This window comes from Eubalaena glacialis, chromosome 19, assembly GCF_028564815.1.
Source record: "Eubalaena glacialis isolate mEubGla1 chromosome 19, mEubGla1.1.hap2.+ XY, whole genome shotgun sequence".
Lineage (NCBI taxonomy): Eukaryota > Metazoa > Chordata > Mammalia > Artiodactyla > Balaenidae > Eubalaena > Eubalaena glacialis.
Window position 1 is genome coordinate 56,523,483 of NC_083734.1, and position 26,306 is coordinate 56,549,788.

Consider the following 26,306-nt stretch of genomic DNA (forward strand, 5'->3'; position numbering starts at 1 on the left):
TCCCTCTTCTCCCCGCCAAATCCAGGTTCCTTGGTCCCGACCAGGGCAAGATCAGTTGTGGGGTCTCCGGGAGGAAGAGGCTGGCCCCCGGCTCTGGGGTGTCACCCTGACCTGATATCGCTCTGGAGGAAGAGGCAGCTGTTCCGCAGGTTGGCAGAGCTGCCCAGGCAGCAGGTCACCTCCCCATACTCCTGCATGATCTTGATCATCTCACACATGGCTGAGGGGGCAGAGTCGGGGGGCACAAGAGTCAGGCAGGCGAGCCCCACGTGGGGTGCTGGGCAGAGACCCACAGGACAAAGCAGGAGACGAGGGAAAACAGGCCCCTCTTTGGGACCATCCTGCCCCCAATTTCGTGAACATCGTATGAATACTGTCACTTCTGACTCCCTAGAACGGGCCACCAAGGCTCCAGCCCACAAGACCCCCAGCTCCTCCCAGCCCAGGTTCCTCCGCGCCCTGCGTAGGAAACCGACATCCCTCCAGAGCCCGCGGGGTGCCCGCGCACTGGCAGCGCTCCGCACGAGGGCCGGGCTGGCCAAGTGGCCGCCACCAGGGCACTCACTCTCGGGGGTGCAGTCGGTGAAGAGGGGCACGAGCAGGGGTACATTGTCGATGTTCTGCAGGTGGGGCCGCACCTGGTGGATGCCCCGGGGCAGCTTGGCCTGCAGAGAGCAGAGATGCCAGTTGCCTCAGGGTCCCTCCTCCCTCACTCCTCTGCCCTGGACAAGCCACGGGCCAAGCCCAGGGCTCTGGGGGCACAGACCCCCCCCCCCCCGCCACCGCCGCCCCGTACCCGGTTGCAGTCCTCCAGGAAGCTGGGGAGGTCGCTGTCCGTGGGCTGGAAGCTAATGAGGTCCGAGTGACCCTCCTCCTCCATCAGGAGGAGCCCTTCCGCATCATCTCGGGACACTGTGGGGACAAAAGCCTGTCCCTCACCTTGGGGCCAGACTTCTGGGGGCCTTTCCTTGCCTTGCAGATGACGCAAAACTTCCTGTTTCGAGGTGTCCTCTCCCCCCACCCCGTCGACTGCCGTTGCCGCAGGGAGATCAGAGCCATTTTCCAAGGGAGGGATCCATGGAGGCTCTTTCTAGTTGTAGCCCCAAGGAAGGGGAATGACGCACACCCACCTCGTGTCCACACCAAACCTTTGCCCTCACCCTGATTCAGGTCATCATGCAGGGATCCAGCGTGGCTAGGGCTGGAGGGGGGGATCTCAGAGCCGGGCATGTCACCATTGGGTGTGAGGGAGATGTGACAATTCCAGCCCGTCTCCAGGCCCATCTTTTCTGCAAACACCTGCACCGGGCAGACGGCAATGAACAGATGGGCCCAAAAGGCCATGGGGAAAAGGGTCAGTGGGAGCAGTGGCGGGGGTGGGGGGGGCTCCCCTACCTTGCTTTTGAGCTCATCCTCCAAAGAGAAGTAGACGAAGCGGATGCAGGCGTTGACCAGCCCGTCGATGAGGCGCACGATGTCCAGCCGGGCCTGGTACTGGGAGGACACCATGCCCATGAAGATCTGCCCGCTCAGGGCCTGCATGCAGTCTTCCTTCTCCAGCACCTCCCCGATCCCTTCTTCAGGAGGCACAAGGCACAGAGCCCGGCCAGGACATGGCCCAGGCAGGACACCCAGGAACCGGCAGATTCCAGGAGGCAGCCCGGGGCCACACATGCAGATGCCATGCCCAAATCAACGAGCACGAGGGCCCCAGGGGACCACACATGCAGCCACACACATGCACAACCAAGACATAAAGAAGCCAACAGACACAGGGGAAAAGACAAGGAAAGGTACTCATCAGTCAGGTGACAATCCCTGGTCCAGGGCTAGGGGGCGGGCCCTACCCTCAGCAATGGCTTCAGTTCATGGTCTCTTGGGTCATGAGACCCCAGAAGGCCGCATGTTTGGCGGAGTGGGGAGGGGTGGGTGGAGCTCTGAGTCCCCCCTGCTCCAGCAGGGTTTGTGACCCGGTCCTTTGTCTGACTCAAATAAGGCTAACGCCCTATACACGCTACTGCTTTATAACCTTCAAAGAAAGCACTTTGCTATATGTCATCCCACTGGAGCAGCACAATGAACCCGTGAGCAGGGCAGACAAAGCACCTGGTTATAGATGAGACTAAGGGACTCGCCCATGTCACCAGACAGTGAGAGCCACCGCGGTGTTCCAGGTCCAGTGCTGCCTGCTGTCCCCTCTGCTGCGATCTGGTCCAGGCCCCCGGAAGCCCTCCCGGCCCCCGGCCCCCGGGGACAGGGCCCACAGTACCGTCGGAGCTCCAGCTGCCGCGGCGGGCACTCAGCTTAATGGGAATGGTGCTGGGCAGCTCGTACGTGGTGAAGATGCTGCTCTGGCCGGGCGCCTGCACCAGCTCGATGCACTTGCCGTTGAGCTGGGACGACAGGGCACAGCTCATGGGCTTGTAGGCGAAGGCAGAGCAGTAACCAGACAGGCAGGCTCGCTGGTAGAAATCCAGCACTTTCTTTCTGCCGGGGAACCGGGGTGGAAGTGAGGTGAGTGGTCCTGGGATGCCCCAGCCCTGGGAGCCGGGCAGGCAGACCCCCAGAGCGGACTGCTCTCTCCCCTGGCATCTGCTTCCTTACCTACCTGTCGGAACCCGAAAGAGGGTAGATGTCGGCTCCATCCCAGAAGTCTGTGCAGGCCTCCAAGACCACGTCGGCCGTGCCGTGGGACAGCATCTGTTCTGTGCCTGAGGGCAGTGGTGGGGAGAGGAAGGCCAAGCCATGAGTGCCCAAGCCACCTCACCTCCAGGGACATACTGCCACCCTTGAGAAGGGCACTAAAGGAGCCCCTGGGGGATGGGAACTCCCCAGGCCTCATGGCAGCAAACCTGTAGGCAAGGCCACTGGGTGCATAACGCAGGCTCTAAGCTGCCGGTCCTCCAGACAGTCCCATCATCTGTGGCCACCACCATCCCAGCCCCCCTCCCCGAAGCCAATCTCTGCCACGTTTGAGATCTCGGGAAGAATCTAATGCTCGTCGGCCCAGCGCTCCCTAAAAAAAGACACCCTAAAAAGAGCCCCGCCCCGCCCAGCTCCTGGGAGGTTTGGCCTGATGCGGGCGGAGCCGGGGAGGCTCACTGGTGGTGGTGTCCTTGATGAAGAGGCTGATCATGTGGCTGAGCGGGGGGCGCCGCTTGGTGACACAGGAGAGCCTCCCCAGCGAGGTCTCCTTCATGGTCTCGGCGCTGGGGAGGCGGTAGAGCGCAAGGTGGTTCCCCTGCTTGAAGAGCTCCTTGGCCCCGGGAGTGAAGCCTGCAGGAGGAGGGACGGCACGGGGCCTCTGGGAGGAAGCCCACCCCCACGCACCACCCTCCCTGGCGGGGAGGGAACCCCGGTCAGGCTGGGCGGCTTCCCTCCACGCGACCATCCCGCAGGGAGTTATCTTCCCGGATGAGGAAGCGCCGTCAAGCGGCGGTGCCTGGTTAAAGGGGATGATCAGGGAATTCCCTGGCGGTCCAGTGGCTAGGACTCTGCGTTCTCATGGCTGAGGGCCCGGGTTCAATCCCTGGTCGGGGAACTAAAATGCCACAAGCCTCGTGGCACGGCCCAAAAAAAAAAGGGGGTCGATCAGAAGCCCAAAGGGTTGCTGGTGCTCTTGACCAAGGCCACGCCCGGGCCTGGCATGTTTGGAGCCGGGGGCCCAGCCTCTTGGAAGAGGCCGGCAGCCAGCCTAGCCGCTACCCCGGCAGTGGCCGCGTACCAATGAGGCGGGCGAGCTCGCAGAGGCCCCAGGGCACGTGCACGGGCAGCACGGTGCTGTGGCTCTCCTGCAGGGCGATGTTGCACAGGTGGTCTGAGAACCGGCACAGCCGCTCGGTGACGCTGGCGTTGCACAGGTTCAGCAGCACGTTGAGGCCCAGGGGCTTGAGGGAGGTGAGGTGGAGCTGCCAGTTGGAGTCATCGAACTGGATGCAGGAGGGATTCTGCTGGTCCTGGGACAGGCTCAGCATCTCCAGGTGGTAGTCGCACACGAAGTCCTCGGCTTCATAGGGCTCGCCCTCCAGCCCGTGCTGGGTCTGGAGGAAACGTGGAGGGGAGGAGGGGCCTCAGACTGGGAGGGATGCGGCGGGTGCCCCCAAGAGAAGGCACCGCCTCCCAGCAGGGCGTGCTCTCCCATCCCTCTCGAAACCCCTTCCCTGTCCTTCCCGGCTCCTGGCTGCTTCTAGGATCTGTGCCCAACAACACTGTCACCAGCTCAGAGGAGGTTGTCCAGACCAAGCAAGAAACAACGAAGCACCTTTCTCAGCCAGGGGAAACATTTTTAGAAGGAGCCACTGGCTTTCTGTCTTTTGTACTTTTTTTTTTTGTTTTTGGCCGAGTGGCATGTAGGATCTTAGTTCGATGGAACCCGCGACTCCTGCAGTGGAAGGGCTGGAACCACTGGACCACCAGGGAAGTCCCGGCTTTCTGTCTCTTGAAGGTTGTGATTAGGAGGAAGGGTCTTGCCCCAACCAATTACCACCATCAGAGTAACCCGGAAAATGGGGAAGGGCCTACTTCACGGAAAAGCTGTGGGCGAGGCCTCAGGAGGCCCGAGAACAGAGGCCAAGACGCCTGTGCTTCGGGCTCCATCCGTCCAGGCTGGGCTGCACCCCTGTGGCCCCTTCGGCGGGGGAGGCCAGGACGCCCTGCGGCTGACAAGAGGGCTGCTCTCCGCCCTCTCCCCTCACCTTGCCGGGCTCTTCTTCACCGCCCTCTGTGTCCCTGCTGAAGCTCACGCTGGAGCCGGACAGGTGTTTGCTGCGGCCGTGTGCTCTGTGGTGAGAGGAGGGCTCGGGGGCCTTGGGGCCGTCGCCTGGCCAGTTGCCGCGCTCCTGCTCATTGGAAAGGTGCAGGGTAGGGTTCAGGGAGCCGGCCAGGAGGGCGTCTCGTTCACGGGGCTGAGGAGAGCAAGAGGCACAGGCCTCGGACTGGCGTCCCGACGGCTGCCATGGGCCAGTGAGGCAGGGCTGTTTCGTCCCCTCAGGGCGTCATCTCCAAAGCAGATCCCGAGGCCTGAGCCCTCCTCCCGGCTCCTCGCCTCGCCCTCCCTGAGGCTACCAGCCGGGCCCAGGCCGTACCTCCTCCTCGACCTCGGGATGGCAAAAGGAGCGGGTGGACAGATCATCCGTTAGGTCCTCGTGGCTGCTGTGCGGGGGCTCCACCTTTCCGCTGAAGAAGAGCACGGTCTCCGGGCTGGGGTTGGGCCAGGACAGGACCCCCTGTTTGTCCACACAGCACAGGACCTGCAGGGAGAGACGGGGACCGGGAAGGGGCCTTGGAGGTCCCCAAGCCGCCAGGGGCCGCTTAAGTGACCGGATATGGCCAGAGAGCAGCCTGTCGAGGCCAGGTCCTCCCATGGGGCCTCCCTCACCGTGACGGAGCCCAGGCTGTGCAGCAGGCTGGAGCTGTGGCTCAGCGTAGGAGACGTCCCCTGGATCACCCGCAGGAAGTGGCCCCAAATGCAGCGCAGCATTTCCTGAGGGCAGAGACAAAGCCCGCGAGGCCAGCTGGGGCTTGGCCATATTTCCCTGGAGGTGGCCTCTGGGGCCGACAGAGGAAACGGTCCGGGGAGCACCAGGAAGTTGGGTGGAAAATCCCGTGTCCAGCACGGCGGTGACACATTACCCATGTGGGACGGGTGGACTGAGGGGCTCCAAGAGCCCGTGGGAGGCTCAAAGGCCATAAAGTAGGGGAGTCCCAGGGTTCCAGAAGGGGCCCAAGGGAGCGCGGGCTGGGGGTACGGGGCCTGGAGCAGAATCCATCCTGGGTGAGGGTACCTGAGAGGACACGGCTTCGGTATAGCTGCTCAGAGTGTCCTCCGAGAACTTGGCCAGCTGTGTGGAGAAGAGGGTGTGAGCCTCGGGGAGGAAACTGCCAGCCTCTCACAGGCCTCCGAGCTGGCGGGTGGGGACTCGTGCCAGCAAGGCTCCCAAAGCCTTTGGTGAAGGACTCCCGGGCAGCCCTTGAATCATCCCCTGTCTGCTGACAGCCCGGGTGGACACTCAGCCACCCCTGGGGCCTGCTCTGGAGACCCTTCTGGCTGGAGAGGACAAAGCCCTCGGAGAGCTGCCCAGGCCCTGCCTGTCGCTGGGCCACGGGGTAGGGGTGGGGCTGGACTTCTGCCCTGTTTGCTGGGGCACAGCCGACTCTTTTCATTCCTGTCTTTGGTTCTTTTTGCACTGTCCCCCGACCCCCACTGCCCCGATGCCTCGGAACAACCTACCAGGGAGCTGGGGGAAGCCTTGCTCATCTGGGCCAGGACACGGGCTTCTCCACAGGCAGTTGCCAGGACCCAGAGGACGGGGAAGAGCAAGGGGAGGATGGGCAGGACGCCATTCACCTGGGAAAGAGCGAGCCACACTGAGGCTCCCTGAGATTTGCTGGCGGAGAGAGGGAGGGAAGGGCTTCCCCGGCCCTGGGGCCCTCCCCTGAGTAAAAAGGACAGCTAGGGGCAGGAAGGGAGGAAGGGAAGCAGGCACTCCGAAGCTAAGCCTAAGAGACCCCTGGGCTGCAGAGAGGGAAGGGCAGTCAGGGCACCATGAGGGGACGCAGTCTCAGGGGAAAGGGAAAAGCGCCACAGAGGGGAGAGGGCGGTCGTTACCTGCAGCTGGAGGAGGGTGTACTGCCAGGTCGTGACACCAGGGGCATTCAGCATGAAGCGCAGGGCGTTGGTGATGAGGAAGCCAGCCTGTCGGGAACAGGAGAGACGCTGCCTTATCCCCCGCAGAGAGGGACCCAGGCTCTAAGGCTCCCCGTCTTCTGCCCACTCACAGCCCCGCCCCCGGCACAGGCCGGCTCATGCTGGGACCCTCTAGTCTTCACTCACGCGCTCGTCCGAGTCTGGCCCCCAGGCTCCCCCATTTCCCGGCCCTCCCCCTGCCCTGTGCGGCCCCGCCTCACGCACCAGGACCACGGGCACCGCGAAATGCAGCATCACTGACTGCACCGTGAACCTCTCGTTGTCCAGAGCGGTGACTGGGCGGGACAGGGCCATGTCCAGGCACCACCTGCACAAAGACGTGATACTATACTCGGGCGAGCCCTGCTCAGGGGAGAGGCCTGAAGCCCACCCCTTCACCGAGCATCACCGGGTCCTGCAATTCCCTCCTATTCCTTGGCCCCGGCTGAGTGGCCTCCTGGTCACTGTGGCCAGCGGCTCGTGGCAGCCTCTGAAGCTGCCCCCTCGGAGTTCAGACTGAGAGGGGGTCAATCACCCAGTCGAAGAATTCTCACAGGACACTAAAGAGAAGACCCTCCGGAGATGCCTGCGCTAAGGGACCTCAGTAAGGACAAGGCGCCTTCCTGTCACCGGCCCCACCGCGCCCCCTGCTCACAGGAGGCACTGGGGCGGAGAAGTCAGGGGACGGGAGGAAGGCAGGGCAGCACCCTCACCTGATGTTGTCAATCACAGGGGTCTCAAGGACGCGGAAGAGCCGGTGCTGCTGGGGGTTCTGTGGCCCTTTCTTCACTTCTCCCCGGGGGGAGGGGGGCGGAGAGAAAGGTGGAAACAGGTCTCCCGGCTCCAAGACGATGTGCTCATCATCCTGCCAGCGACGAAGGGGAGGAGGTCGAGGGTAATTAATGGGTTCCATGGAAGCCACTCTTCCTTGGCCGTTCTAGCTAAGCGGAGACATCTCATTGGGTTAGGGGACCATCAGTTAGCAAGGAGTCAGTTAGGGTGGGGCCTGGGGGACTGCATCCCGAGCAGCTTGAGGATCAGACAGAAGAAAGAACAGGACAAGGAGAAAGATGTTCCAGCTTTTCTCCATTCTCCTGGAGCCCCTGCCAAGAAACCCATGAGCTGGGCAGGAAGCATCAGGATTAAGCCCAGGGACCCTCCCACCACTGCCGGTGGACACTCCCACAGCATTTCCAGGGAAGGAGAAAAGCCTCCAGCTACCTTGATCCCCCTCAGAGAAGCAAACGATTCTTGGCCAGGCCTCAGAGCTATGATGTCTCCTTCTACCAACAGGCTAACTGGCAGGTTGACCAGATGTCCATCTCTGTAGGCCCAGTGTAGGGACCAGGATGGTGCAAAGGGCATGTGGAGGTCTGGGTACATGGCATCTAGCCACTTGATCTCCTTGCCATCCCTGAGGGCATCTGATGAGAATGGAAAGAGGGAAACAGCCTCACCCATGGATCCACACACCAGCCAGATCCAGCACACAGCTATGAAGCTGTGTCTGCTCTTCTCCCTTCCCCAGAAGGCCTGCATCAACCCACGCCGCTCATTCCAACACTTCCCCTCTACGAGGTCACCTCCCAACCACCCCAGCCCAGGCACTTGCACCTCCTCTGAACACCTGAAGCTCCTATTCTTTGTACCCCCCTTGCATTCAAATACATTTTGCTAACTTTGCTAAGGGCTTTGAGGGGTGTGCTGAGCTTCGTGAGGGGTACAAACGTCAAAGATTAAGCTGATTTGGTCCCTGGCTTTGAGGAGCCATTAGCCTTCCTGCCCGCCCCAGGCCACTGCCTGGGTACCCATAGCCGTCCCACGGCTCTCGCTGCACCACTGAGAAGAAATCAGGGCATCCTTATCCCCTGAATGCTGACCGCAGGCAACGCCAATGTGCTGGGGCTCCTGGCTGGGGCTGGGGACGGGAGCTCCAGGGCTCTGACACATCCCAGGGCATCTTTTCCCACCTGACTCGCCTGCCCCTTGGCCTCACCTTGGATTTGGTCAATGATCCCCCGGAGTCTCCGTTCTACCTCCCGACGCTTCAGCCGATCTTGCCGCCCAATGAGGACGAGGTTGAGGAGCAGCAAGAGGAAGAGTGCAGCGGCGTTCACCAGCTCCACCCCGTGGCTGGCAGGGAGAGAAGAGGGGGCACTGGCGGCGGGGGGCAGGGCGGGGGGTCTCCAGCCCAGCCAACCCAGGGCCCCACACTCCCCTCCCCAGTCCCTTCTGAAAAGAGTGTCTCCTTCTGGTTCTGACATCAGCCGGCCAAGGGACTGTGGATTCCTACACGACCCAGGCGCTGACTCTGGGGGGCAGCTCCCCTCTCCCCGGGATGTCCCAGGCGGGTGTGGAGGCAGGAGGGGGACAAACCCAGACCCTGCGCTGCGAGAGGTGGGAAGGAGCCGCTCCCAGGGCCTCGGGCCGCGTACCTGCCAGCCGGCTGGCCCCCATAGCAGCCCAGCAGCAGCAGCACGGCCAGGAGCATGAGCGAGGCGCCGGGCCAGTGGAAACAGGAGCAGCGGTTACTGTGGTGCAGGAAGCTGCTTCTACGCATCTCCTGAGGAGGGAGGGGCAGCAGGCCAGGGAGTGAGAGGCCCGGGGGCCAAGGGAGGAGGAAGGAGCCAAGATGCACTGTCCCGCTAGGATCTGGCCGCCTTCCTCCCCCGCCCACCCGATGGAGAGCCCAGGCGGCCACCTCTGTCTTCTCGCTTCGGTCTCGGCTGGGGTCAGGACATCACTCTGAAAGGAACCCTGGCCTCTTTCTGATTTTTAGTGATGCCTCAGTCGGGTCACACCATCCAGGGTGACAGGGAGAGTCATGGCCCCGAGAATGGGCTTCCCAAGCTTTTCCACCGCCCCAACTAGGCTCTGGGCTCCCCATGAGGACATGTCACCTTCCACGTGAGACATTTCTTCCGTTCTTTCAGGTGTCCGTCCAGCACCGCCTCCAGCTGCTCCTTCAGGATGCTGAGGGCCTTCCGGGTGGACAGGCCCAGGGCCAAGGGAGCCTCGCCCTGGAGGGAAGCAGGAGGCACTCAGCATCTCTCGGGAGGCCCTCCCCTCCCACCTCCCCAGAACCTTCCTCCCTTCTCCCAAATCCTCACCCTCCCTCCCTCCACTAGCCCCGACCCCTCAGGGCGTGAGCATGTTCAGATCTCCACCAAATTAAAAGCCGTTCAAGTACACAGTGCCCTGCTCCTCAAAGCCAAGTTTAAAACAAAACCAGAGGGCTTCCCTGGTGGCGCAGTGGTTAAGAATCCGCCTGCCAATGCAGGGGACACGGGTTCGAGCTCTGGTCCGGGAAGATCCCACATGCCGCAGAGCAACTGGGCCCGTGAGCCACAACTACTGAGCCTGCGCGTCTGGAGCCTGTGCTCCGCAACAAGAGAGGCCGCGATAGTGAGAGGCCCGCGCACCGCGATGAGGAGTGGCCCCCGCTTGCCGCAACTGGAGAAAGCCCTCGCACAGAAACGAAAACCCAACACAGCCAAAAAATAAATTAATTAAATAAATAAATAAATAAATAAAATAAATTTATAAAAAAAAAGAATCCGCCTGCCAATGCAGGGGACACGGGTTCGAGCTCTGGTCCGGGAAGATCCCACATGCCGCAGAGCAACTAAGCCCGTGCACCACAACTACTGAGCCCACGGGCCACAACTACTGAAGCCCATGTGCCACAACTACTGAAGCCTGCGCACCTAGAGCCCGTGCTCTGCAACAAGAGAAGCCACCCAATGAGAAGCCCATGCACCGTAATGAAGAGTAGCCCCTGCTCGCCGCAACTAGAGAAAATATGTATTAAGTGGGGAGAAGAGAACTAACCTGGAGATTCTGGCTTTACGTTGTTCCTAGTAAAAAACATTAAGGAAAAAACCCCACCAACTTCTGTTACCACCATTTCATAAAAGGGAGGCTATTGTAACCCTACAACATTGGGAAGGACACAATCTCAGAAAAAAAGACAGCTGCTCCCAGGAAAGGACCTGCACTGACCGCACCGCACTCTCATCTCACCGTGGGTGGGTGGAACGTGGTATGGACAGGGGTGGTTCCCAGCACATTGTCCTATGTGACCCCATGGCCTGACCTCTCCCATTGAGACCCCTTGTTCCTGGGCTTCTCTCCTGTTTTGTCCTGTCCATCTACCCCACAGTCCATCCTATGACATCTTCTCCACAACTTTATGTACGTTTCCAGGGCAACCTCAGCCACATGGATTCATCTGCCACCAATACACTTACAACTCCTAAATTTCACCTCTAGCCTGACCGCTACCCCGAATTCTGACCCATTCCCTAAACTGCCGCACAGCTGTTTCATAGGTACCTATGAGTTGATACGTCCAAACCCCTGAAATTGCCACCCGGCCCTCCCTGCCTGAGCCAGCACCCCTCCTGCAGTTACCATCACCCAGGCACCCCAGCCCTTCCCCGCGACCTCTGCCTCCCCCTCCCACCTCCCAGTCCCTACCTTTTCCAAACCAACCGCTGCATCCCAGCCAGTGAGCGCACGTCTGAACTGACCCTGTTTACCTTTAAAATCTAGCCCAGACTCCTGAGCGTGGTCCGGGATCCGCCAGCTTCTCCAGCCTCCTTTTCTGCCATTCCTGTCACATGCCGCGCTCCCCCAGCTCATGTGTCAGCACCTTTATGGATTTTCCTAGCCAAGAGCACACTCCCTGCCCCAGACAACTCTTACTTCTCCTTCGAGACTCAGCTCAAACACCACCCGCTCTGGGAAATCTTCCCAAAACCCAGGGCTGCACATACAGGGGGAGGTTTGTATTCCAAAGGCACCCCGGACAACCTCGCTCACAGGCAGCATCACGGAGGACTGTCATTATAGATTTGCCTGTCTGGCTCTCCCACCAGACTGCCAATGCCTGGAAAAGGGTACTAAATTCTTCCATCTCCACACCCCTCCACCAACCACTAAGACAGTGCCTATCACAGGGCAGCAGCTCAGTGAATACTTGCTGACTGACTGAATGAATGAATGAACGCCCATGTAGTTTCACCGGTCCCAATGACACCTTCGTCAGGGTTGTCAACCCAGGATCTGTAGCAGAAACACCTGGAGCTTTTACAAACGTGGCTGTCCAGGCCCCACCCAGACCCAGTGAATCAAAACTCCTGGAGGTGAGGCCCAGCCCAGGTTGGATCTGATGCACAGATCCCCAGTTGGGGGTCCTGGAAAAAGAAGGCCCCCAGGAAAGGTAGGGCCTGGGGGAGGAGTGTGTCTTTCTCAGGGGCCACCTGAAGAGCACCAATGTGGGCTTCCACCAGGGAAAGCTCCTGAGCAAGAGGCACAAAGCCCTGGACCTGGGGCACCAAGAAAGGGACTGGGCTTATCTACTGAGTCCTGGCCAGGGGTCACTGAGCCAGCGATGCCCTGGCTGCCTGGGCTCACGCCCTACCCTCTTCCCTCCTATCCCCGGGGTTCTGCCCCGGCTTTGCCCACCAACGTTCTGGATTTCCTCCTTCCTGCCGGTCTCCATGTCCCGCCCCCTTGGCAGGCTTGACCCTCGCCAGACTAGGAGTTGATGGACTGGGGGCCATATCCCCTGGCTGCAGACCTGGCATGGTGGGAGGCCCCTGAGTGGAGCCCCCATGCTGGCCTGTCGCCAGCTCCCCCGGCCTGAGGGATGAGGACGGGCTTCAGAGTGGGCCCGGCCCAAAGACCTCCCAGATCCCTTGCCTAAATCTCACCTAATCCCTGCTCTCCACGGTGGCTTTGGGGGATTACGAGGATGAGAGCTGCTGCTTCTCCGAGGGGATAACTGGTTATTTCAGCTCAGGAAGAAATGGCCCTCCGGGCAGGGAGCCGGCACCCCGCAAGGGTAAATACTGTACTCCAAAGCACCCACCTCCCTCCGGCAGGGATCCGGGGGCCTCCCTGAGAGGCCGTGGTCCAGGACAAAGGAGTGTCAGGCAAGGCCTGCACCTCTGCCTCCTTGGCTCCTGGCATGAGGGGAGAAAGCCTCCAGGGGCGGGAAGGAGAAAGAGAAAAGCAAAGGGGGACCACAGGCCTTCTCATGTCCAAGGGAGGATGCCTGCCCCTCTCATCCCAAGAAGGTCCAAGAAGAATAGCGTTTGGGAGGCCCAGCCTCCCCTCCCCTTTCCCCTTCCTCCCTCAGGCTCAACCTGCCAAGCTCCCTCCCCGCAGTGGGATGTGCAGGTTCCCAGGGTGGACTTGCCTAGGCCAGGTCTCCAGAAATGATAAAGTGCGCAAACCTCCTGCGGGCAGGGAAGGACTGGCCCGCAGAGGTGGAAAGGCTGCACGCCAAAGGGCGGGAGAAAGGAAGAGCTGACAAAGCCCACGCGGCTGCACAATCACCCGGGAAGCTGCTCGGTCTGGAATGAGCGCCAGGCTCAGGAAGGCAGGGAAAGGCTAAGGGGAGCAGCCAGAGAGCCAGCGCGGCGGCCTTCCTCCAGCCAGGCCTTTAGACCTAGGACCCTCAGGAACTGCCCTCTGCTTGCCCTGTGGCTGCCCTGCATCCGCTGCCTTATTTCAGGCACCCCCAACCCCCCCGGGCAACCCCACCCAGCAACTGTTTCGCTCCTTCTCTTCCTCCAGGGTCTGAGAACCTGTCCCGTGCTGCTCTCCAGGTGTGGGAGGAGGGGCCAGAGGATGGCAGATGCTGCCGGGGCAGGGCCGGCAGAGGCGGGAGGGGGCCTGCGGAGCTGAGGGCGTGCGTCTGCCCCCGCATGTTGTGTCTGGCTTGGAGCACCAACTCCAGACTGGAGATTAAAGACAGCACAACAGAGGAAAAATAAGCCATTCTGTAATTATATGCCTCCTGAAGAAAGTGCCTGCCAGCACAGCGCCCCGGGGCCAGGACCAGCCCTCAAGGCCAGCCAACCCTCCCCGGCCCCAACCCCACTTATCCAGCTGCCGTGGCCGCCCACTGAGGCCTGATGGCAACTCTTCACTCAGTCTCCGGCAGGAGGGTCCCGGGTATGGGTAAAATCACTGTTTCTCTCATTACCCCATGGCTTTTCCCCCATGCGGTATGAGAACTGAAGCTGAGGAAATTGGTGAAAGACATTCACGCTTTCCAAAGGAAATTCAGACAGGGCTCATGCGTGAGCTGGCTCGGTGGCCTTTCTCAAAGCACAGAGTTAGGCTGGCACCCAGCGTGCCCGGGCACCCATGGCGGGGGTGGGGGGAGGTCTGTGCAAGGACAGGGATGGTGTGAGAAATAAGAACGCCTGTCGTACACGTGCCATCTGAGGTCTGCTCTTCTTGCCTAGCAGGGCCAAGAAGAGTGAGGAAAATCTGCCCCGGACTTAAGTACCCAAAGGCAGGAAGCAATTCTTCCTACTTCCCAGATGCTCAGAAACTCCCACTCCCCACCCCCAGGCACCTCCAGGAAATTCCTGGGGCCAAGGAGCCATGGCTAAGCAAGGCCTCTACACCAGAGGGGAGGCGTGGCCCCGCTTCTCCCCTGACACTGAAGCTTTTCGGGTAGAAGCAACCCCATCCCACTGTTTTAAGTGCTCAGCCTCAACTGAACCCAACAGAGGAACTCGAGGCCATAGGAGGTGTAGGCTCAGGAGAGGCTGCCAGCACGCGCCCATCGCGCCCCGCTTCATCGTCAAAGGGGGACACGGGCAGGGCCTGGGGGCTGGAGGAGCAGCAGGTGGTGACAAAATTCTATCTGCTAAATCAGAACTGCAAGGAATCTGCTACCGAACAGAACCAGCTCCCCAGGGCCCAAAGCTAAGCATCTGGGTCCGTCTAATGAGGCTTTAAGAGCCAGCACGCCTGGGCTGTCCTGTGCCACCTCGGTCAGGTTTCTCAGGTGGCCCAGAACCGGAAGCCCCCAGCCCTCAGTCCCTGTCCTTTCGGGACTCCCCTGAGGTTCCCTCAGCACAGCAGCTGTTTTCCTTCCTATTCTACCTGTTTCGGGAGAAAGTGGAATCTAGGTCCCCTAGGCTCAGGTAGGCAGACTGTGAATTGGCCTTGGCCTTTGGCCTTGGCAACAGCAGATAACCACTAATTAGAACCAGCTGGCCCCTTCGCCAGGTCCCCACGGTCACAGCCTCCTTGGCCGGTGCAGGTGAGCAGGGACCCAAAGCTGGACTCCACAAGGTCTGAACCACTGAAGCAGAGATTCGGCCACTATCCACCAGGGTCTATTATAGGTGTCACCATAAATCTCTTCCAAGTTTGGCCAGACACAAATCGACTCTGTCTACAGACAAGCAGCTCAAAGCCTCAGGCAGAGGCACCTCCTCCTCTTCCTCACTCTTCCCGGCTCATACTGACCCTGGCACTTTCACCTGTCTTCTTTCTCACCTCCTGCAGCCAAGACCTAGGAAGAAATCACCCCAGCCCCGGTGGCTCCTGTCTCAGTGACCCATGTGGTCCGGCGAGAAAAGCCTCCTTAATGGCCCCGAGGAGGGGCTGGCATCCAAGCCTTGTGCCTGGCGACCCGGGTCCCAGCACACCTTGACAGGATGCCCCACGGGGAAACTTGGGCTCCGGTCCTGCTCTGGGTGACTCAGGAGCCTGGCAGGCAGCTACACACACAGGCTTTCTGGCTCCCATCCCCAGCCTCCTTCCACGGTCCTCGCTACCTCGTAATCCAAGCTGCCTCCGGCCCAGCTTCCATCTTCAACCGTTAACCCAAAACCTCTGACACAAAGCGGGGAAGCAGGCGTGTGGAATGGGGGCGTCAAGCCCAGCTGGCATACTCACTTTGCTGCCTTTGCCCTGATGGGCCATCCATAGCTCTGCCCGTTTAAAGAGCATGGGGTAGAGCCTGAGCCACAGCGCGTCAGCCACAGAACTGCCAACACTGCCCTCGGAGAGGGAGAGAAGGAGACAGAGAAAGACAGAGAGGGAAAGAGTGAAGACAGAGAAGAGAGAAGAGAGAAGAGAGCTGGAGCGCGTGTGAGCGAGGAGCGGGGCGGCAGCGGCAGCAGAGTGGAGCTTCAATCTGCTGATTAATTTAGACTATTTCCAGTCACGCTGCAGATTTAGGGAGGGAGGAGGAGGAGACCGGGCTGCCGGTGCAGGAGGAAAGGACGGAAGGAGGGAGAGGCTGCGGAGAGGGAGGGAGGAGGGAAGGGGTTGAGAGGAGAAAGTTGGTAGGGGCCCTGCCAGCTGTCCAAGGGCTGGGCCCATTCATCAGAGGAGGCACCGGAGGGTAAGCAGAGGGCGACGTGCCGCCCAGGGGTTCGGATGCGCCCACCGCCCACCCCCACCGGAGGAGAAGCTGTGCAGGAAGTGGCTGCTGTCGGCCCGGAGCCCCGAGGGCACCCGCGGGCATCGAGAAGTACCTGTCCTCTCCCCCCGGACTCCCTTTCCTGGGCAAGGTGAGGAGCCCCACTTGGGGGAGCCCCCCAGATCCCTTTGAGACTCCAGCATGGAGCCACGCCAACAACAGCTCTCTCCACAGTCAGAGCTGCGGGAAGGAGGGGGGGGCTTATTAATAGCAGCACATCCTACGTGGAGGGGGAAGGACCGGCAATTGAGAAAACTGGAGCAGTGACTTCTCGGAGGGCAGAGCAGGGGGCTGGGAAGTGAGCGAGCAGAGGAAGCCAGTGGAAGAGGGAAGAGCCAGCTGAGAGGAAGGGCTCTTCCAACACCTAGGACCCAACGTCTTCCCACCAGGTGGCGGGGGGGCTCCAAGAGCCGCTAATCAAGGCGAGTGCAGAGCTCAGCCAGCCGATACCGCCCAGCCACATCCAGACACACCTGCCCAGGTGCTGCTGGGACCAGGACACTGCCTGCGGACACCAGGCCTCATCCCAGGAAGAAAGAGGAGGCTGGTGACCTGGGCTGCCATCTCCTCCCGGGGCTTCAAGCAGAGCCTGGGCATCACTCTGCGACCCCGGGTTTGATGTACAGGAAGCTGTCAGAACAGACCCCCTGGGTGATGTTGGGGCAGGAAACTTCTCTGGCTCCATCCAGGCCACCCTGAGGATGGGGCTGGAAAACCTCGAGGGAGAGGAAATGGCCTAACAGGTTCAATAACCAGAGCACGGGCTGGAGCCTGAGACCATTTCTCCAGGGCCCTGTTTCCTAGACGACACCATCTCATCGGCAGGGAAGGGAAGAGAGAGCCTCAGCCGAGTTCCAGCCGGCCTCTCCCCTCCCCCTTTTTCAGCACAGCTCCCTGTGGGCACACGCACGCGCACACACACACACACACACACACACACACACACACACCCCGCCAAACCCTGAGCTGAATGGGAACAGAAAAGGAGGGGCCCAGGCAGTCCAGAGGTTAAGGACAGGAAGTCTCCGTGAGGCCAGAGAAGGAGGGGTCGGATTCCGAGACAGTCACTCTGAGGACGGCTGCCACCTGTGTAGTCGGGCTGCAGCCTCAGCAAACTGCCAAGGAGACTCCTGTCCCTTGCTCCCAGGTCACACTCCCCTTTAGCTTTCCACCAAGGCACTGCTCTGGGGGAACCACAACTAAGCAAACACTCTCCCTCCTGTGCAACAGGGCCTAGAAGAACAGCTCACAGGGTCTAACCCAGGTATTCCGCAGCGCCCCCCAACACAGCCCTCTGGCGTCTGGCCCCCCTCTGACACTGCTCACTTCAGCAAGTGAACAGGGAAGCTCTGCATCTGGGGAGAAACCCAGACCATCACTGCCACGGCACATCCACCATGGGCTGGAGGACTGGAGACGGGAGAGGAGGGTCTGCAGGGGACACTGAGGACAGGTAGGTCACAAAGAGAAGGGGGGCAAGGTGCAAAGGATCAACCAGCAACAGCCAAACTGATCGTGGGCTGTAGCCAGGTGACGACAGGCCACCTTACCATCAACTCCCAGCGCGCCACCTCGCCCACTCCTACGCCTCCAAGAAGGCTTCCACTGTTAGAGGCCCCAGGGATCCACTTTAGAAGCCCATATTTACACAACTCGCAAGGTACCTCAGGTAGAAACGCCATCAGATCTATTACTTAGCTGCTTGTCCTATTAATTCCTCAACTAGACAGTAAGCCTCTCCAAGCCAGAGGCCATCCCCCAGGGCCTAGAGTTCTACCACCCAAAGGAAGCATTCCATAAATATGGCTGACAATGGTGGTAATGGTGCTTTCTAGGTCAGGAAAGCATCTATCCAGAAAGAAAAAGAAGAGGATGAAGAAAAACCCTCCCCGACAAACGCCCCTGAGAGATATCCAGCCTGGGTTCACAAGTGTCCTTCCTCGGGCTTGAGAGAGAAGCCAGATGCTGGACCACAGATCTTTGTTTCCCCGATTCACTAGGAATGGGTGTTTCAGCCACAGGCTGGAACCGGAGGACAACACTGTCTTCTGTTTTCGGGACATTCAGCCCCACCCTAGGCAGGCCACCACATTGCACAACATCATAGCCTTTGGGGGGGCTGCTCCCTGGAACTGAGCAGTGCACAGCTCTGCAACTGTACGCAGCAGCCCTGCACCCAGGCTAGGGGACGGGCAAGTGTAGCTTTCCCTGCGCACCAATCACTGCTAGGACGGACACCTGCAGAGCAGCCAGAGGCATCTGTGAACAGGAGGCTGAACACACCTGGTTCAAGTTCAGGTCCACAGGCCTGTTCCACGATCCAGAGGCACGTGAAATGTGGAGCTGAACACCTCGGCAGTCAGCCAGGCACCAAGTCTGTGTGGACCCTCAGCTCCTTCCCCAGACCTCCCAAGATCTCTTTGGCAGGAAGATCACTATCCATAAGTTCAAGTCAATAAATATTTACTAAGCCCTTGCTACATGCCAGGCTCTGTGCTAGGAGCCAGGGACACTGAGATAAAGCGGGACAGACAGATGGTGCCAACACAGCGTAGCAAGTATGATGGTGGAGGTGCTGTGGATGTTGAAAGGAGGACCCTGGAGGGATGAGGAGGACATATCTGGAGAAGGTCATGCCTAAACCGGGTCTTTGTTTTTTTTTTAATTTGGCTGTGCCGGGTCTTAGTTGCGGCATGTGGGATCTAGTTCCCTGACCAGGGATCGAACCCGGGTCCCCTGCATGGGGAGCGTGGAGTCTTAGCCACTGGAGCACCAGGGAAGTCCCTAAACTGGGTCTTGAAGAAAGAAAAGTAGGAGTTTGGCAGGAAAAAGGGTGGGGGGGGATTTTTGGGTAACAGCCTAAACGTGGAGTGTGTGCCCAAACTCTGAAGCATTCAGAATTACCAGTGGTAAAGGCCGAGGCAGGGGAGGTGAGGGATGCTGGGCCGACGGGCAGAGGCGGGATTATGGAGGGCTCTGGACCCCACGCTAAACGTTTCGGCAGGTGGTGTGATGCCTTTTAAGCAGGGGCAACAAAAGGTCAGCTCTGTGTTTTGGATAGCCTTCCCTGCCCGCCGAGTGGAGGCAAGGAGTCAGAGACAGAGGGACCTGTTAGGAAGGTGTGACAGAAGGCCAGGCAAGGTGGGGACTTCCCTGGCGGTCCAGCGGTTCAGATTCCGCGCTTCCACTGTAAGGGGCACAGGTTCGATCCCTCGTTGGGGAACTACGATCCCACATGCTGTGCAGCGCAGCCAAAAAAAAAAAAAAAGAAGGCCAGGCAAGGACCTAGGGGAAGGACATCCCCTAGGGCAATCCTCGTCCCAGGAGAGGGATGCTCTGTTGGATGACAAATCTAACTCCACGTAAAGATGGTATGCCTGGAGGCTGGGGTGCCTGAGTCAGGCTGGGGGAGGATGCCTGGACCCCCGGGCTGCTTACCCCCAGCTGATTCAGCAGCTGTGTCTGGAGTCTGACTGGGGGAGCTCTTCTCTAACCACAGAGAGGGTGCCCAACTGAGTACGCAACCCAGCTCAGCAGGTTGGGGCAGAGCCCAGCAAAGGGCAAACAAGTGAAATTACACACCCCTGGGCAAGGAGTGGAAGACTGGCTCAGAGCCAACCCCAATCAGAAACCGGCTCCCATGCGGCCGGCCGTGTTAACTGGTCCACCCTTTGTCCTTGAGTCCCAGCTCCCTGAGCCTGTGTGTTCCAGCCAAGCAATAGCACCGTCCAGGGATCAGATCACATACCCCAAGCCTCAGAGCTGCGCCCCCTCCCTCACTTTTGGTGTAAAGCCTCCACATGAGGACCTCCCAGGCAAACACAGGCAGGGAGAGTCCAACAGAGACACACAGACAATCCCCGTTAGGGAACCGATCATGGCCTACCGCATGCTTCTCCTTCAGGTCCATGGGCCCAGGGTACTGCAGGCATGCCCAGAGGAAGGTGGTCACCCCCGAAAGGAAGGCTCCTCCCCAACATGTACGAACCCAAGTGACTCTGTCACAGTCACAGCATCTGGGGAAAAAAAAGAAAGAGGTCCCGTAAGGCCGGGCTGCTGGAAGGGGCAGCTACTGTGAAACACAACAGTACCATCTAAACAGTCGAGCAGGACGTGGAGAAGACGGTGCTGGTGACCTCCAGGGCCCCGGCCTGTCCTGGCAGCAGTCAGCTTTACAAATTCCACTCTCTGTGGCCAGGAGGGAGAGGGCTACAGCAGGGAGGCTGGAGGGCTGCAAGCTTTCCCTCTTTTACCCTAATTTTTGGAGGCACGTATGTTTTGTTCCACGTGTACTCTTTGACTTGCTGACTTCCAGAAAGCAGGAAAAGCCATGGCTCATCAGCTCTTTATTTATTTATTTATTTTGGCCACACGTGGGATCTTAGTTCCCCGACCAGGGATCGAACCCGTGCCCCCTGCAGTGGAAGCGCAGAGTCCTAACCACTGGACTGCCAGGGAAGTCCCATACCTTCACTTTTAAAGAGGTGATGAGGGACTTCCCTGGCGGTCCAGTGGTTAAGACTCCACGCTTCCACTGCAGGGGGCACGGGTTCAATCCCTAGTCAGGGAATTAAAATCCCACAAGCTGGGCACGGCGTGGCCAAATTAAAAAAAAAAAAAAAAAAAAAAAAAATGAAGGTAAATTGGAATCTAGATACAACTTGAATAATCAAGCAAATGGCGGGAAGAGCAGCAGAGATGATCAAAGTAGAGACGTGCTCACTCCACCGCCACCAGGAGCACAGCTGGGAAACACACACCACACATGCCAACACGTACATGCCCACAGTCAGCGGGCCTCTTGAGCGGCTGGCCAACAAGGAGTGCTCAACAGGGACCTGGACGGGTGTCCATGAGGATGGGGGATCCAAGGCGACAACAATCTAGAAAATGAAGATGAGCCTAACCTCCCCACCCACCACTCCCTCCCCACATAACCCCGACTCTCACCCATCCATCCTGGCAGCCAACACACCTTAAATGATTTCAGATGAGTGTTTGGGTAAAGAGTGCCACTGAGTAATCTGGTTCGGTGCCAGGTGACTACTTGAGGAGAAAGAACTAACCTGCTGACTGGGGCAGTTCTTTTGGGCGCCTGCAGCAAAACCTACGTTAAGAGGAGCTGGTCAGAAGCCCAGGAGAACTGATCCATAAAAGAGCTGTCTAGAAACAATTAAAAAAAAAAAAAGCTGTGTCCAGAGAACCCCAGGCAGGAGGCCCAGGCTCTGCAGGCACTAAATCCGACCCACGATCCCGTCCAATTCCTCGCAAGACGTCACAGCCCTGCACTGCCAGGTCTGTCCCTACCTCTGCTTTTCCAACCAGGGCCCTCAAAACTGAGCTAGCCCCGGAGGGTCAGAGACAGACAGTGACGCTGGGAGCAGCACCACAGTGCAGCGACATTTGGTTTTTGGCAGCCGACTGAAATGGGATCCTGAGAGGCTGAATGCACTTCTGCGTAAGGCCGCTCTGACTCAGGCACCCTGGCCCTGTTTACAAGTACAGCTCAAGGTCCCCATGACATCCCATGCCAGCAGGGGCTGGATGAGGCAGTCATCACACAGGGAAAGGCACCAGGAGCCAGATGGGGATTATGCTTAACTCCTTCTGCCAACACTACAGGAGTGAAATAACTCTGCGGCTGGATGGAACCACAGCAGTTCCAAAAGGGCAGCCAGGAGCACGACATTTTTCTAAGAGTCTCTGTTTTCCCATCACTCCATACATGGGATTCTGGGAGAGAGTTGTCCTTAGCTGTCTGATCTGAAACCAGCAGCTGTATCCTTAAAGGGCCAGGTCCACTCCCCGCCCATTGTGAAAAAAAGCACAGGCTTCAAAGCCAGACACTCGTGGGTTCAAATCCTGGCTCCATCATGTATCAAGTGCCAAACGACCTTGGCAAATCACTTGTCTCTCTGAGCCTCGGTGTCCTTGTTCATTGAATGGAAGTGATGATACCTATTTCACAGCTATGCAACAGGAATTATGTAAAATACTATATGCAGAGGGCCTAATACAGTACTTGGTACATGGTAGGTCTTAATAGTCGCCATTACTATCATCTACTATCATCAGCAAACAAGTAATATGAAGAAAGAGTCACCGAAGTCAAGAATGAGAACTCAAAAGTAAGGAGAAAAAAAAGAAATAAAAGGCATAAAGATTGTAAAGAGGGAATTCCCTGGCGGGGCAGTGGTTAGGACTTGGTGCTTTCCCTGCCAGGGCCTGGGTTCAATCCCTGGTCAGCAACTAATATCCTGCAAGCTGCGGGCATGGCCAAAAAAAAAAAAAGATTGTAGAGAAATAAGTAAAACTGTCTTTATTTGCAGAAGACTCAATCATACATGTAGAAAATCCTAAGGAATCTACAAATAAGATATTAGAACAAATAAGTGTGCAAGGTTGCATGATACCAGGTCAAAATATAAAATGCAAATATAAATTTCTATATGCTATAATGAAATATAGGAAAGTAAAAATGTGTAAATATCACTTACAGTACCAAAAAAAAGAAATACTTAGGGATGACTTTAACGAAAATACACATAAGTCCTATACACTGCTGAGAGAAATTAAAGAAGACCTAAACAAAGAGAGAGCTATACCATGTTCATGGAATGGAAGACTTAATGTTAACATTAATGTTTTAATATTTAAATTAAATAATATTCATATTCATACATTTCTATTTATCAGTATTAATATTAATAGGCACCCATCAGAATGACTAAAATGAAAACGACCGATAGTACCTAGTGTTGGTGAGGATATGAACTGATAAATTGCTGGTGGGACTATAACATGGTATAACCATTTAGGAAACCATTTTGGCTGTTTCTGATAAAGTACAGGTGACTCTTTAACAAGGTGGGGGTTAGAGACACCGACCCCTGACACCACCCTCCCACCCCCCAAGCGCAGTGGAAAATCCACATATAACTTTACAGTCAGCCCTCCAAATCTACAGTTCTGTATTTGTGGATTCAACCAACCATGGATCGTGTAGCATTCTGGTATATATTTAGTGAAAGAAATCCACATATAAGTGGACTCATGCAGTTCAAGGGTCAACTATATACACTTATTATATGACCCAGTAATGGAAACATATGTCCTCAAAGAGAATTACATACAAATGTCCATAGCAATTTTATTCAAAATAGCCCCAAACTGGAAATAATCCAAATGTCCACTCAGGTGAATGGATGAACACACTGTGGTAAATCCATACAATGGAATTCTACCCAGCAACAAAACAGAATAAAGTACTGATATACACAACAATATGGCTGAATCTCAAAAGCATTTGATGAGTGAAAGAAGCCACACACAGGGCTTCCCTGGTGGCGCAGTAGTTGAGAATCCACCTTCCAATGCAGGGGACACGGGTTCGAGCCCTGGTCCGGGAAGATCCCACATGCCACGGAGCAACTAAGCCCGTGTGCCACAACTACTGAGCCTGTGCTCTAGAGCCCGCAAGCCACAACTACTGAGCCCGCATGCCACAACTGCTGAAGCCCGTGCACCTAGACCTCATGCTCCGCAACAAGAGAAGCCACCACAATGAGAAGCCCGCACACTGCAACGAAGAGTAGCCCCCGCTCACCACAACGAGAGAAAGCACATGCGCAGCAATGAAGACCCAACACAGCCAAAAAAAAAAGCCACACACAAAAGACTGCCTACTATATGATTCAATTAGTATAAAATTCAGAACAGGCAAAACTAATCAATAGTGGCAGCAAGCAGATCAGGGGTTGCCTGGGGGCAGGGGGAGGGAATGACTGCAAAGGGCACAGGGAGCTTTTGTTTAATATCTTGACCGTGGGTGGTGGCTACAGGGGTATATACATTTGTCAAAATTCTTTGAACTATATACTTAAATAGGTGCATATCATTGTATGGAAATAGAGTTGCCTCCATAGAGCTGATTTTCCAAAAGTACAGTGGAATCCGAGCTCAACTAACCTCTAAAATGCCTAGCACATGCAAGATTTGGCAGATTTATAAAAGAGAAGGGATAATGAAGCAAACATTTATCCAGCACCTGTAGTGTGTTACAATAGCAGATACTTAGTAAGTATAAGGAATGGTCCTGTTTTCAAAGAAGTATAAGATGCGGTCCCTTCCCTAGATGGATTTATAATATAGTGGTTTGGGCTATTATGAAAAAAGATAACAATTCAAGTTGGCATTGACATACTAAATGAGAATTGCAAACAGGTGCTTGGGAGTAAGAAGAGGAAGGGCTACCCAAGCAAGAGCCACAAGTCCCAATCAAGGCACCAGGGAAGAAATGCAGGAGCCTTTATTTTTTTTTTAATTGGGGTATAATTTACAATGTTGTGCTAGTTTCAGGTGTACAGCAAACTGAATCTGTTATTCATATACATATATCCACTCTTTTTTAGCTTCTTTTCCCATACAGGCCATTAGAGTATTGAGTAGTGTTCCCTGTGCTATAGAGTAGGTCCTTATTAGTTATCTATTTTATATATAGTAGTGTGTATGTGTCAACCCAATCTCCCAATTTATCCCTCCCCCCGGGAGCCTTTTTGAAAGACAGTGATCTGACCTATTTGGTTAGAGCAGAAGGCCTGAGTAGGTCAGACTGAAGAAATAAATGAAGAAATAAATGACCACATAGGACAGGGAATCAGGGGCCCTTGAAACAAAGACACCCTGAGGAGTCACTGAAGGTTTCTGAGTAGGCCCCAAGATTTTAAAAGGGTAGAGAATGGATCAGAGGAGAAAGGGAAAGAAATTACAGGCAGAAGAGTTAAAAGAAAATTACAATAACCCTGGTTTGCCATGATGGGTATCTAGACAAAGGCGGAAATGAGAACGAAGGGGTCGATGCTTCCTGCTGCCAAGCTCAGAACCAACATCAAAAAGAACTAGTGTGGGGCGCAGTGGTTAAGACTCCACCCTCCCAATGCAGGGGGCCTGGTTCGATCCCTGGTCAGGGAACTAGATCCCACATGCATGCTGCAACTAAGAGTTTGCAAGCTGCAACTAAGAGTTTGCAAGCCACACCTAAGGAGCCCGCCTGCTGCAACTAAGACCCGGTGCAGCCAAATAAATAAATATTTTTTAAAAAAAGAAAACAACAAAAAAAGAATGGGTGCCCAAGGTTCAGGCTGAGGGCGAGCTGAGGAGTTGGCTGTCCTTATCTCTTCCAACACAATCTTCATTAGCTCTGGTGGCACTCTAGGCACGCCCAACACACCAAAAATACAATTTGGTGGACTCTACTCAGCTGAAAGTGCGCTGATGGATGCATGGATACTCAGTGGGAGGGAGGTTTTTAATCACAAGTCTCGGGGTTCTATCCTTGGTGGCGTCCTAGTCAATATCTTTATCAATAACTTGGGTGAGGAAACAGATGGTATGCTAATCAAATTCTTGGATAGCACAAACCTGGAAAGGAGATCAAAGTCAAGCTCCAGGAAGATCTCAACAGGCAGAAATGATGGGCCAAATCTAATAGATTCAATTTAACTGTAAGAGATTCGATATTAACGCCTGCACTTAGGTTCCAAAACTACTGTAGTAAACTACTACAAATGGCTTAGTTAAATGCATTTTCAAAATAAACGGCATGGTCGCCCAGAGTTCACTCACATTTAGGCTGCATTAACAGATATGCCAAGTCCCCCAAAAGACAAGGGTAAGTCTGATTCCTGTACATTTCAGAGCACACCTGAAATATTTTGTTCATTTGTGCATCACACACTTTAAGAAGGACACTGACTAAAGTGGAAGGCTTCCAGAAAACAGCAGCCAGGTTGGAGAAACTATCACATGAGAATTAATGGAAGGGACAGAAGATGCTTGGCCAGGACACCAAAAACACATCAGGTTAGAGCAGAGACAGAAGGGCATGATGGCTGCCAGGGGAAAGAAGGGCCAGGCTAACTCTGGGAGGCTCCAAAAATAGGGACTAGATTAGGGGGAGGAAGCTATACGGAGGCCGACTGGGACTTAATATGAGCAATATCTTTTTTTTTTTTTTTTTTTTTGGCTGCGTGACTTGTGGGATCTCAGTCCCCATCAGGGATTGAACCTGTGTCATGGCAGTGAAAGCCTGGAATCCTAACCACTAGGCCACCAGGGAACTCCCAAGCAATATCTTTTATACATATTAGAACTGTATAAAAAAAATGGAAGAGGCCACCCTGAGAGGCAATGAGCCCCCCATCACTAGAGGGATCCAAGCAGAGGTGGGGAATTATGGAGCTAATAAATACATCAGGTAGCAAATAAGAAAGAGATGGCTTTTTATGGTCTCTTCTAACTCCGAGAGACTATGAAATCAAGAAATCCAGTAGCATCTACCCATGAAAAGATGCTCAACTCTACCCACAATAAGAGACATTC

General features: G+C 56.4%; 1 protein-coding gene across 3 annotated transcripts in view; it reads right to left on the reverse strand.

The window, feature by feature from the left end:
- TMEM94 (transmembrane protein 94) overlaps positions 1-15,483 on the reverse strand; it is a 19,299-nt gene extending 3,816 nt beyond the window's left edge. The window contains exons 1-22 of one of the 3 annotated variants that reach the window (XM_061176040.1): positions 15,398-15,481; positions 9,586-9,705; positions 9,121-9,248; positions 8,682-8,818; positions 7,907-8,109; positions 7,399-7,550; positions 6,911-7,013; positions 6,608-6,694; positions 6,230-6,346; positions 5,784-5,840; positions 5,378-5,482; positions 5,085-5,249; positions 4,695-4,904; positions 3,725-4,040; positions 3,103-3,276; positions 2,609-2,711; positions 2,270-2,487; positions 1,396-1,574; positions 1,161-1,299; positions 797-912; positions 566-665; positions 112-220 (exon numbers count right to left, since the gene is read on the reverse strand). In XM_061176040.1, the coding sequence (XP_061032023.1) occupies positions 112-220; positions 566-665; positions 797-912; positions 1,161-1,299; positions 1,396-1,574; positions 2,270-2,487; positions 2,609-2,711; positions 3,103-3,276; positions 3,725-4,040; positions 4,695-4,904; positions 5,085-5,249; positions 5,378-5,482; positions 5,784-5,840; positions 6,230-6,346; positions 6,608-6,694; positions 6,911-7,013; positions 7,399-7,550; positions 7,907-8,109; positions 8,682-8,818; positions 9,121-9,248; positions 9,586-9,705; positions 15,398-15,451 (3,092 nt within the window). In that variant the 5' untranslated portion in view covers positions 15,452-15,481. Of the gene's footprint in view, positions 1-111; positions 221-565; positions 666-796; positions 913-1,160; positions 1,300-1,395; positions 1,578-2,269; positions 2,488-2,608; positions 2,712-3,102; positions 3,277-3,724; positions 4,041-4,694; positions 4,905-5,084; positions 5,250-5,377; positions 5,483-5,783; positions 5,841-6,229; positions 6,347-6,607; positions 6,695-6,910; positions 7,014-7,398; positions 7,551-7,906; positions 8,110-8,681; positions 8,819-9,120; positions 9,249-9,585; positions 9,706-15,397 lie in introns of all 3 variants that reach the window. The other 2 variants (XM_061176039.1, XM_061176041.1) reach the window with 2 other exon arrangements.
- Positions 15,484-26,306: the final 10,823 nt, after the last annotated feature.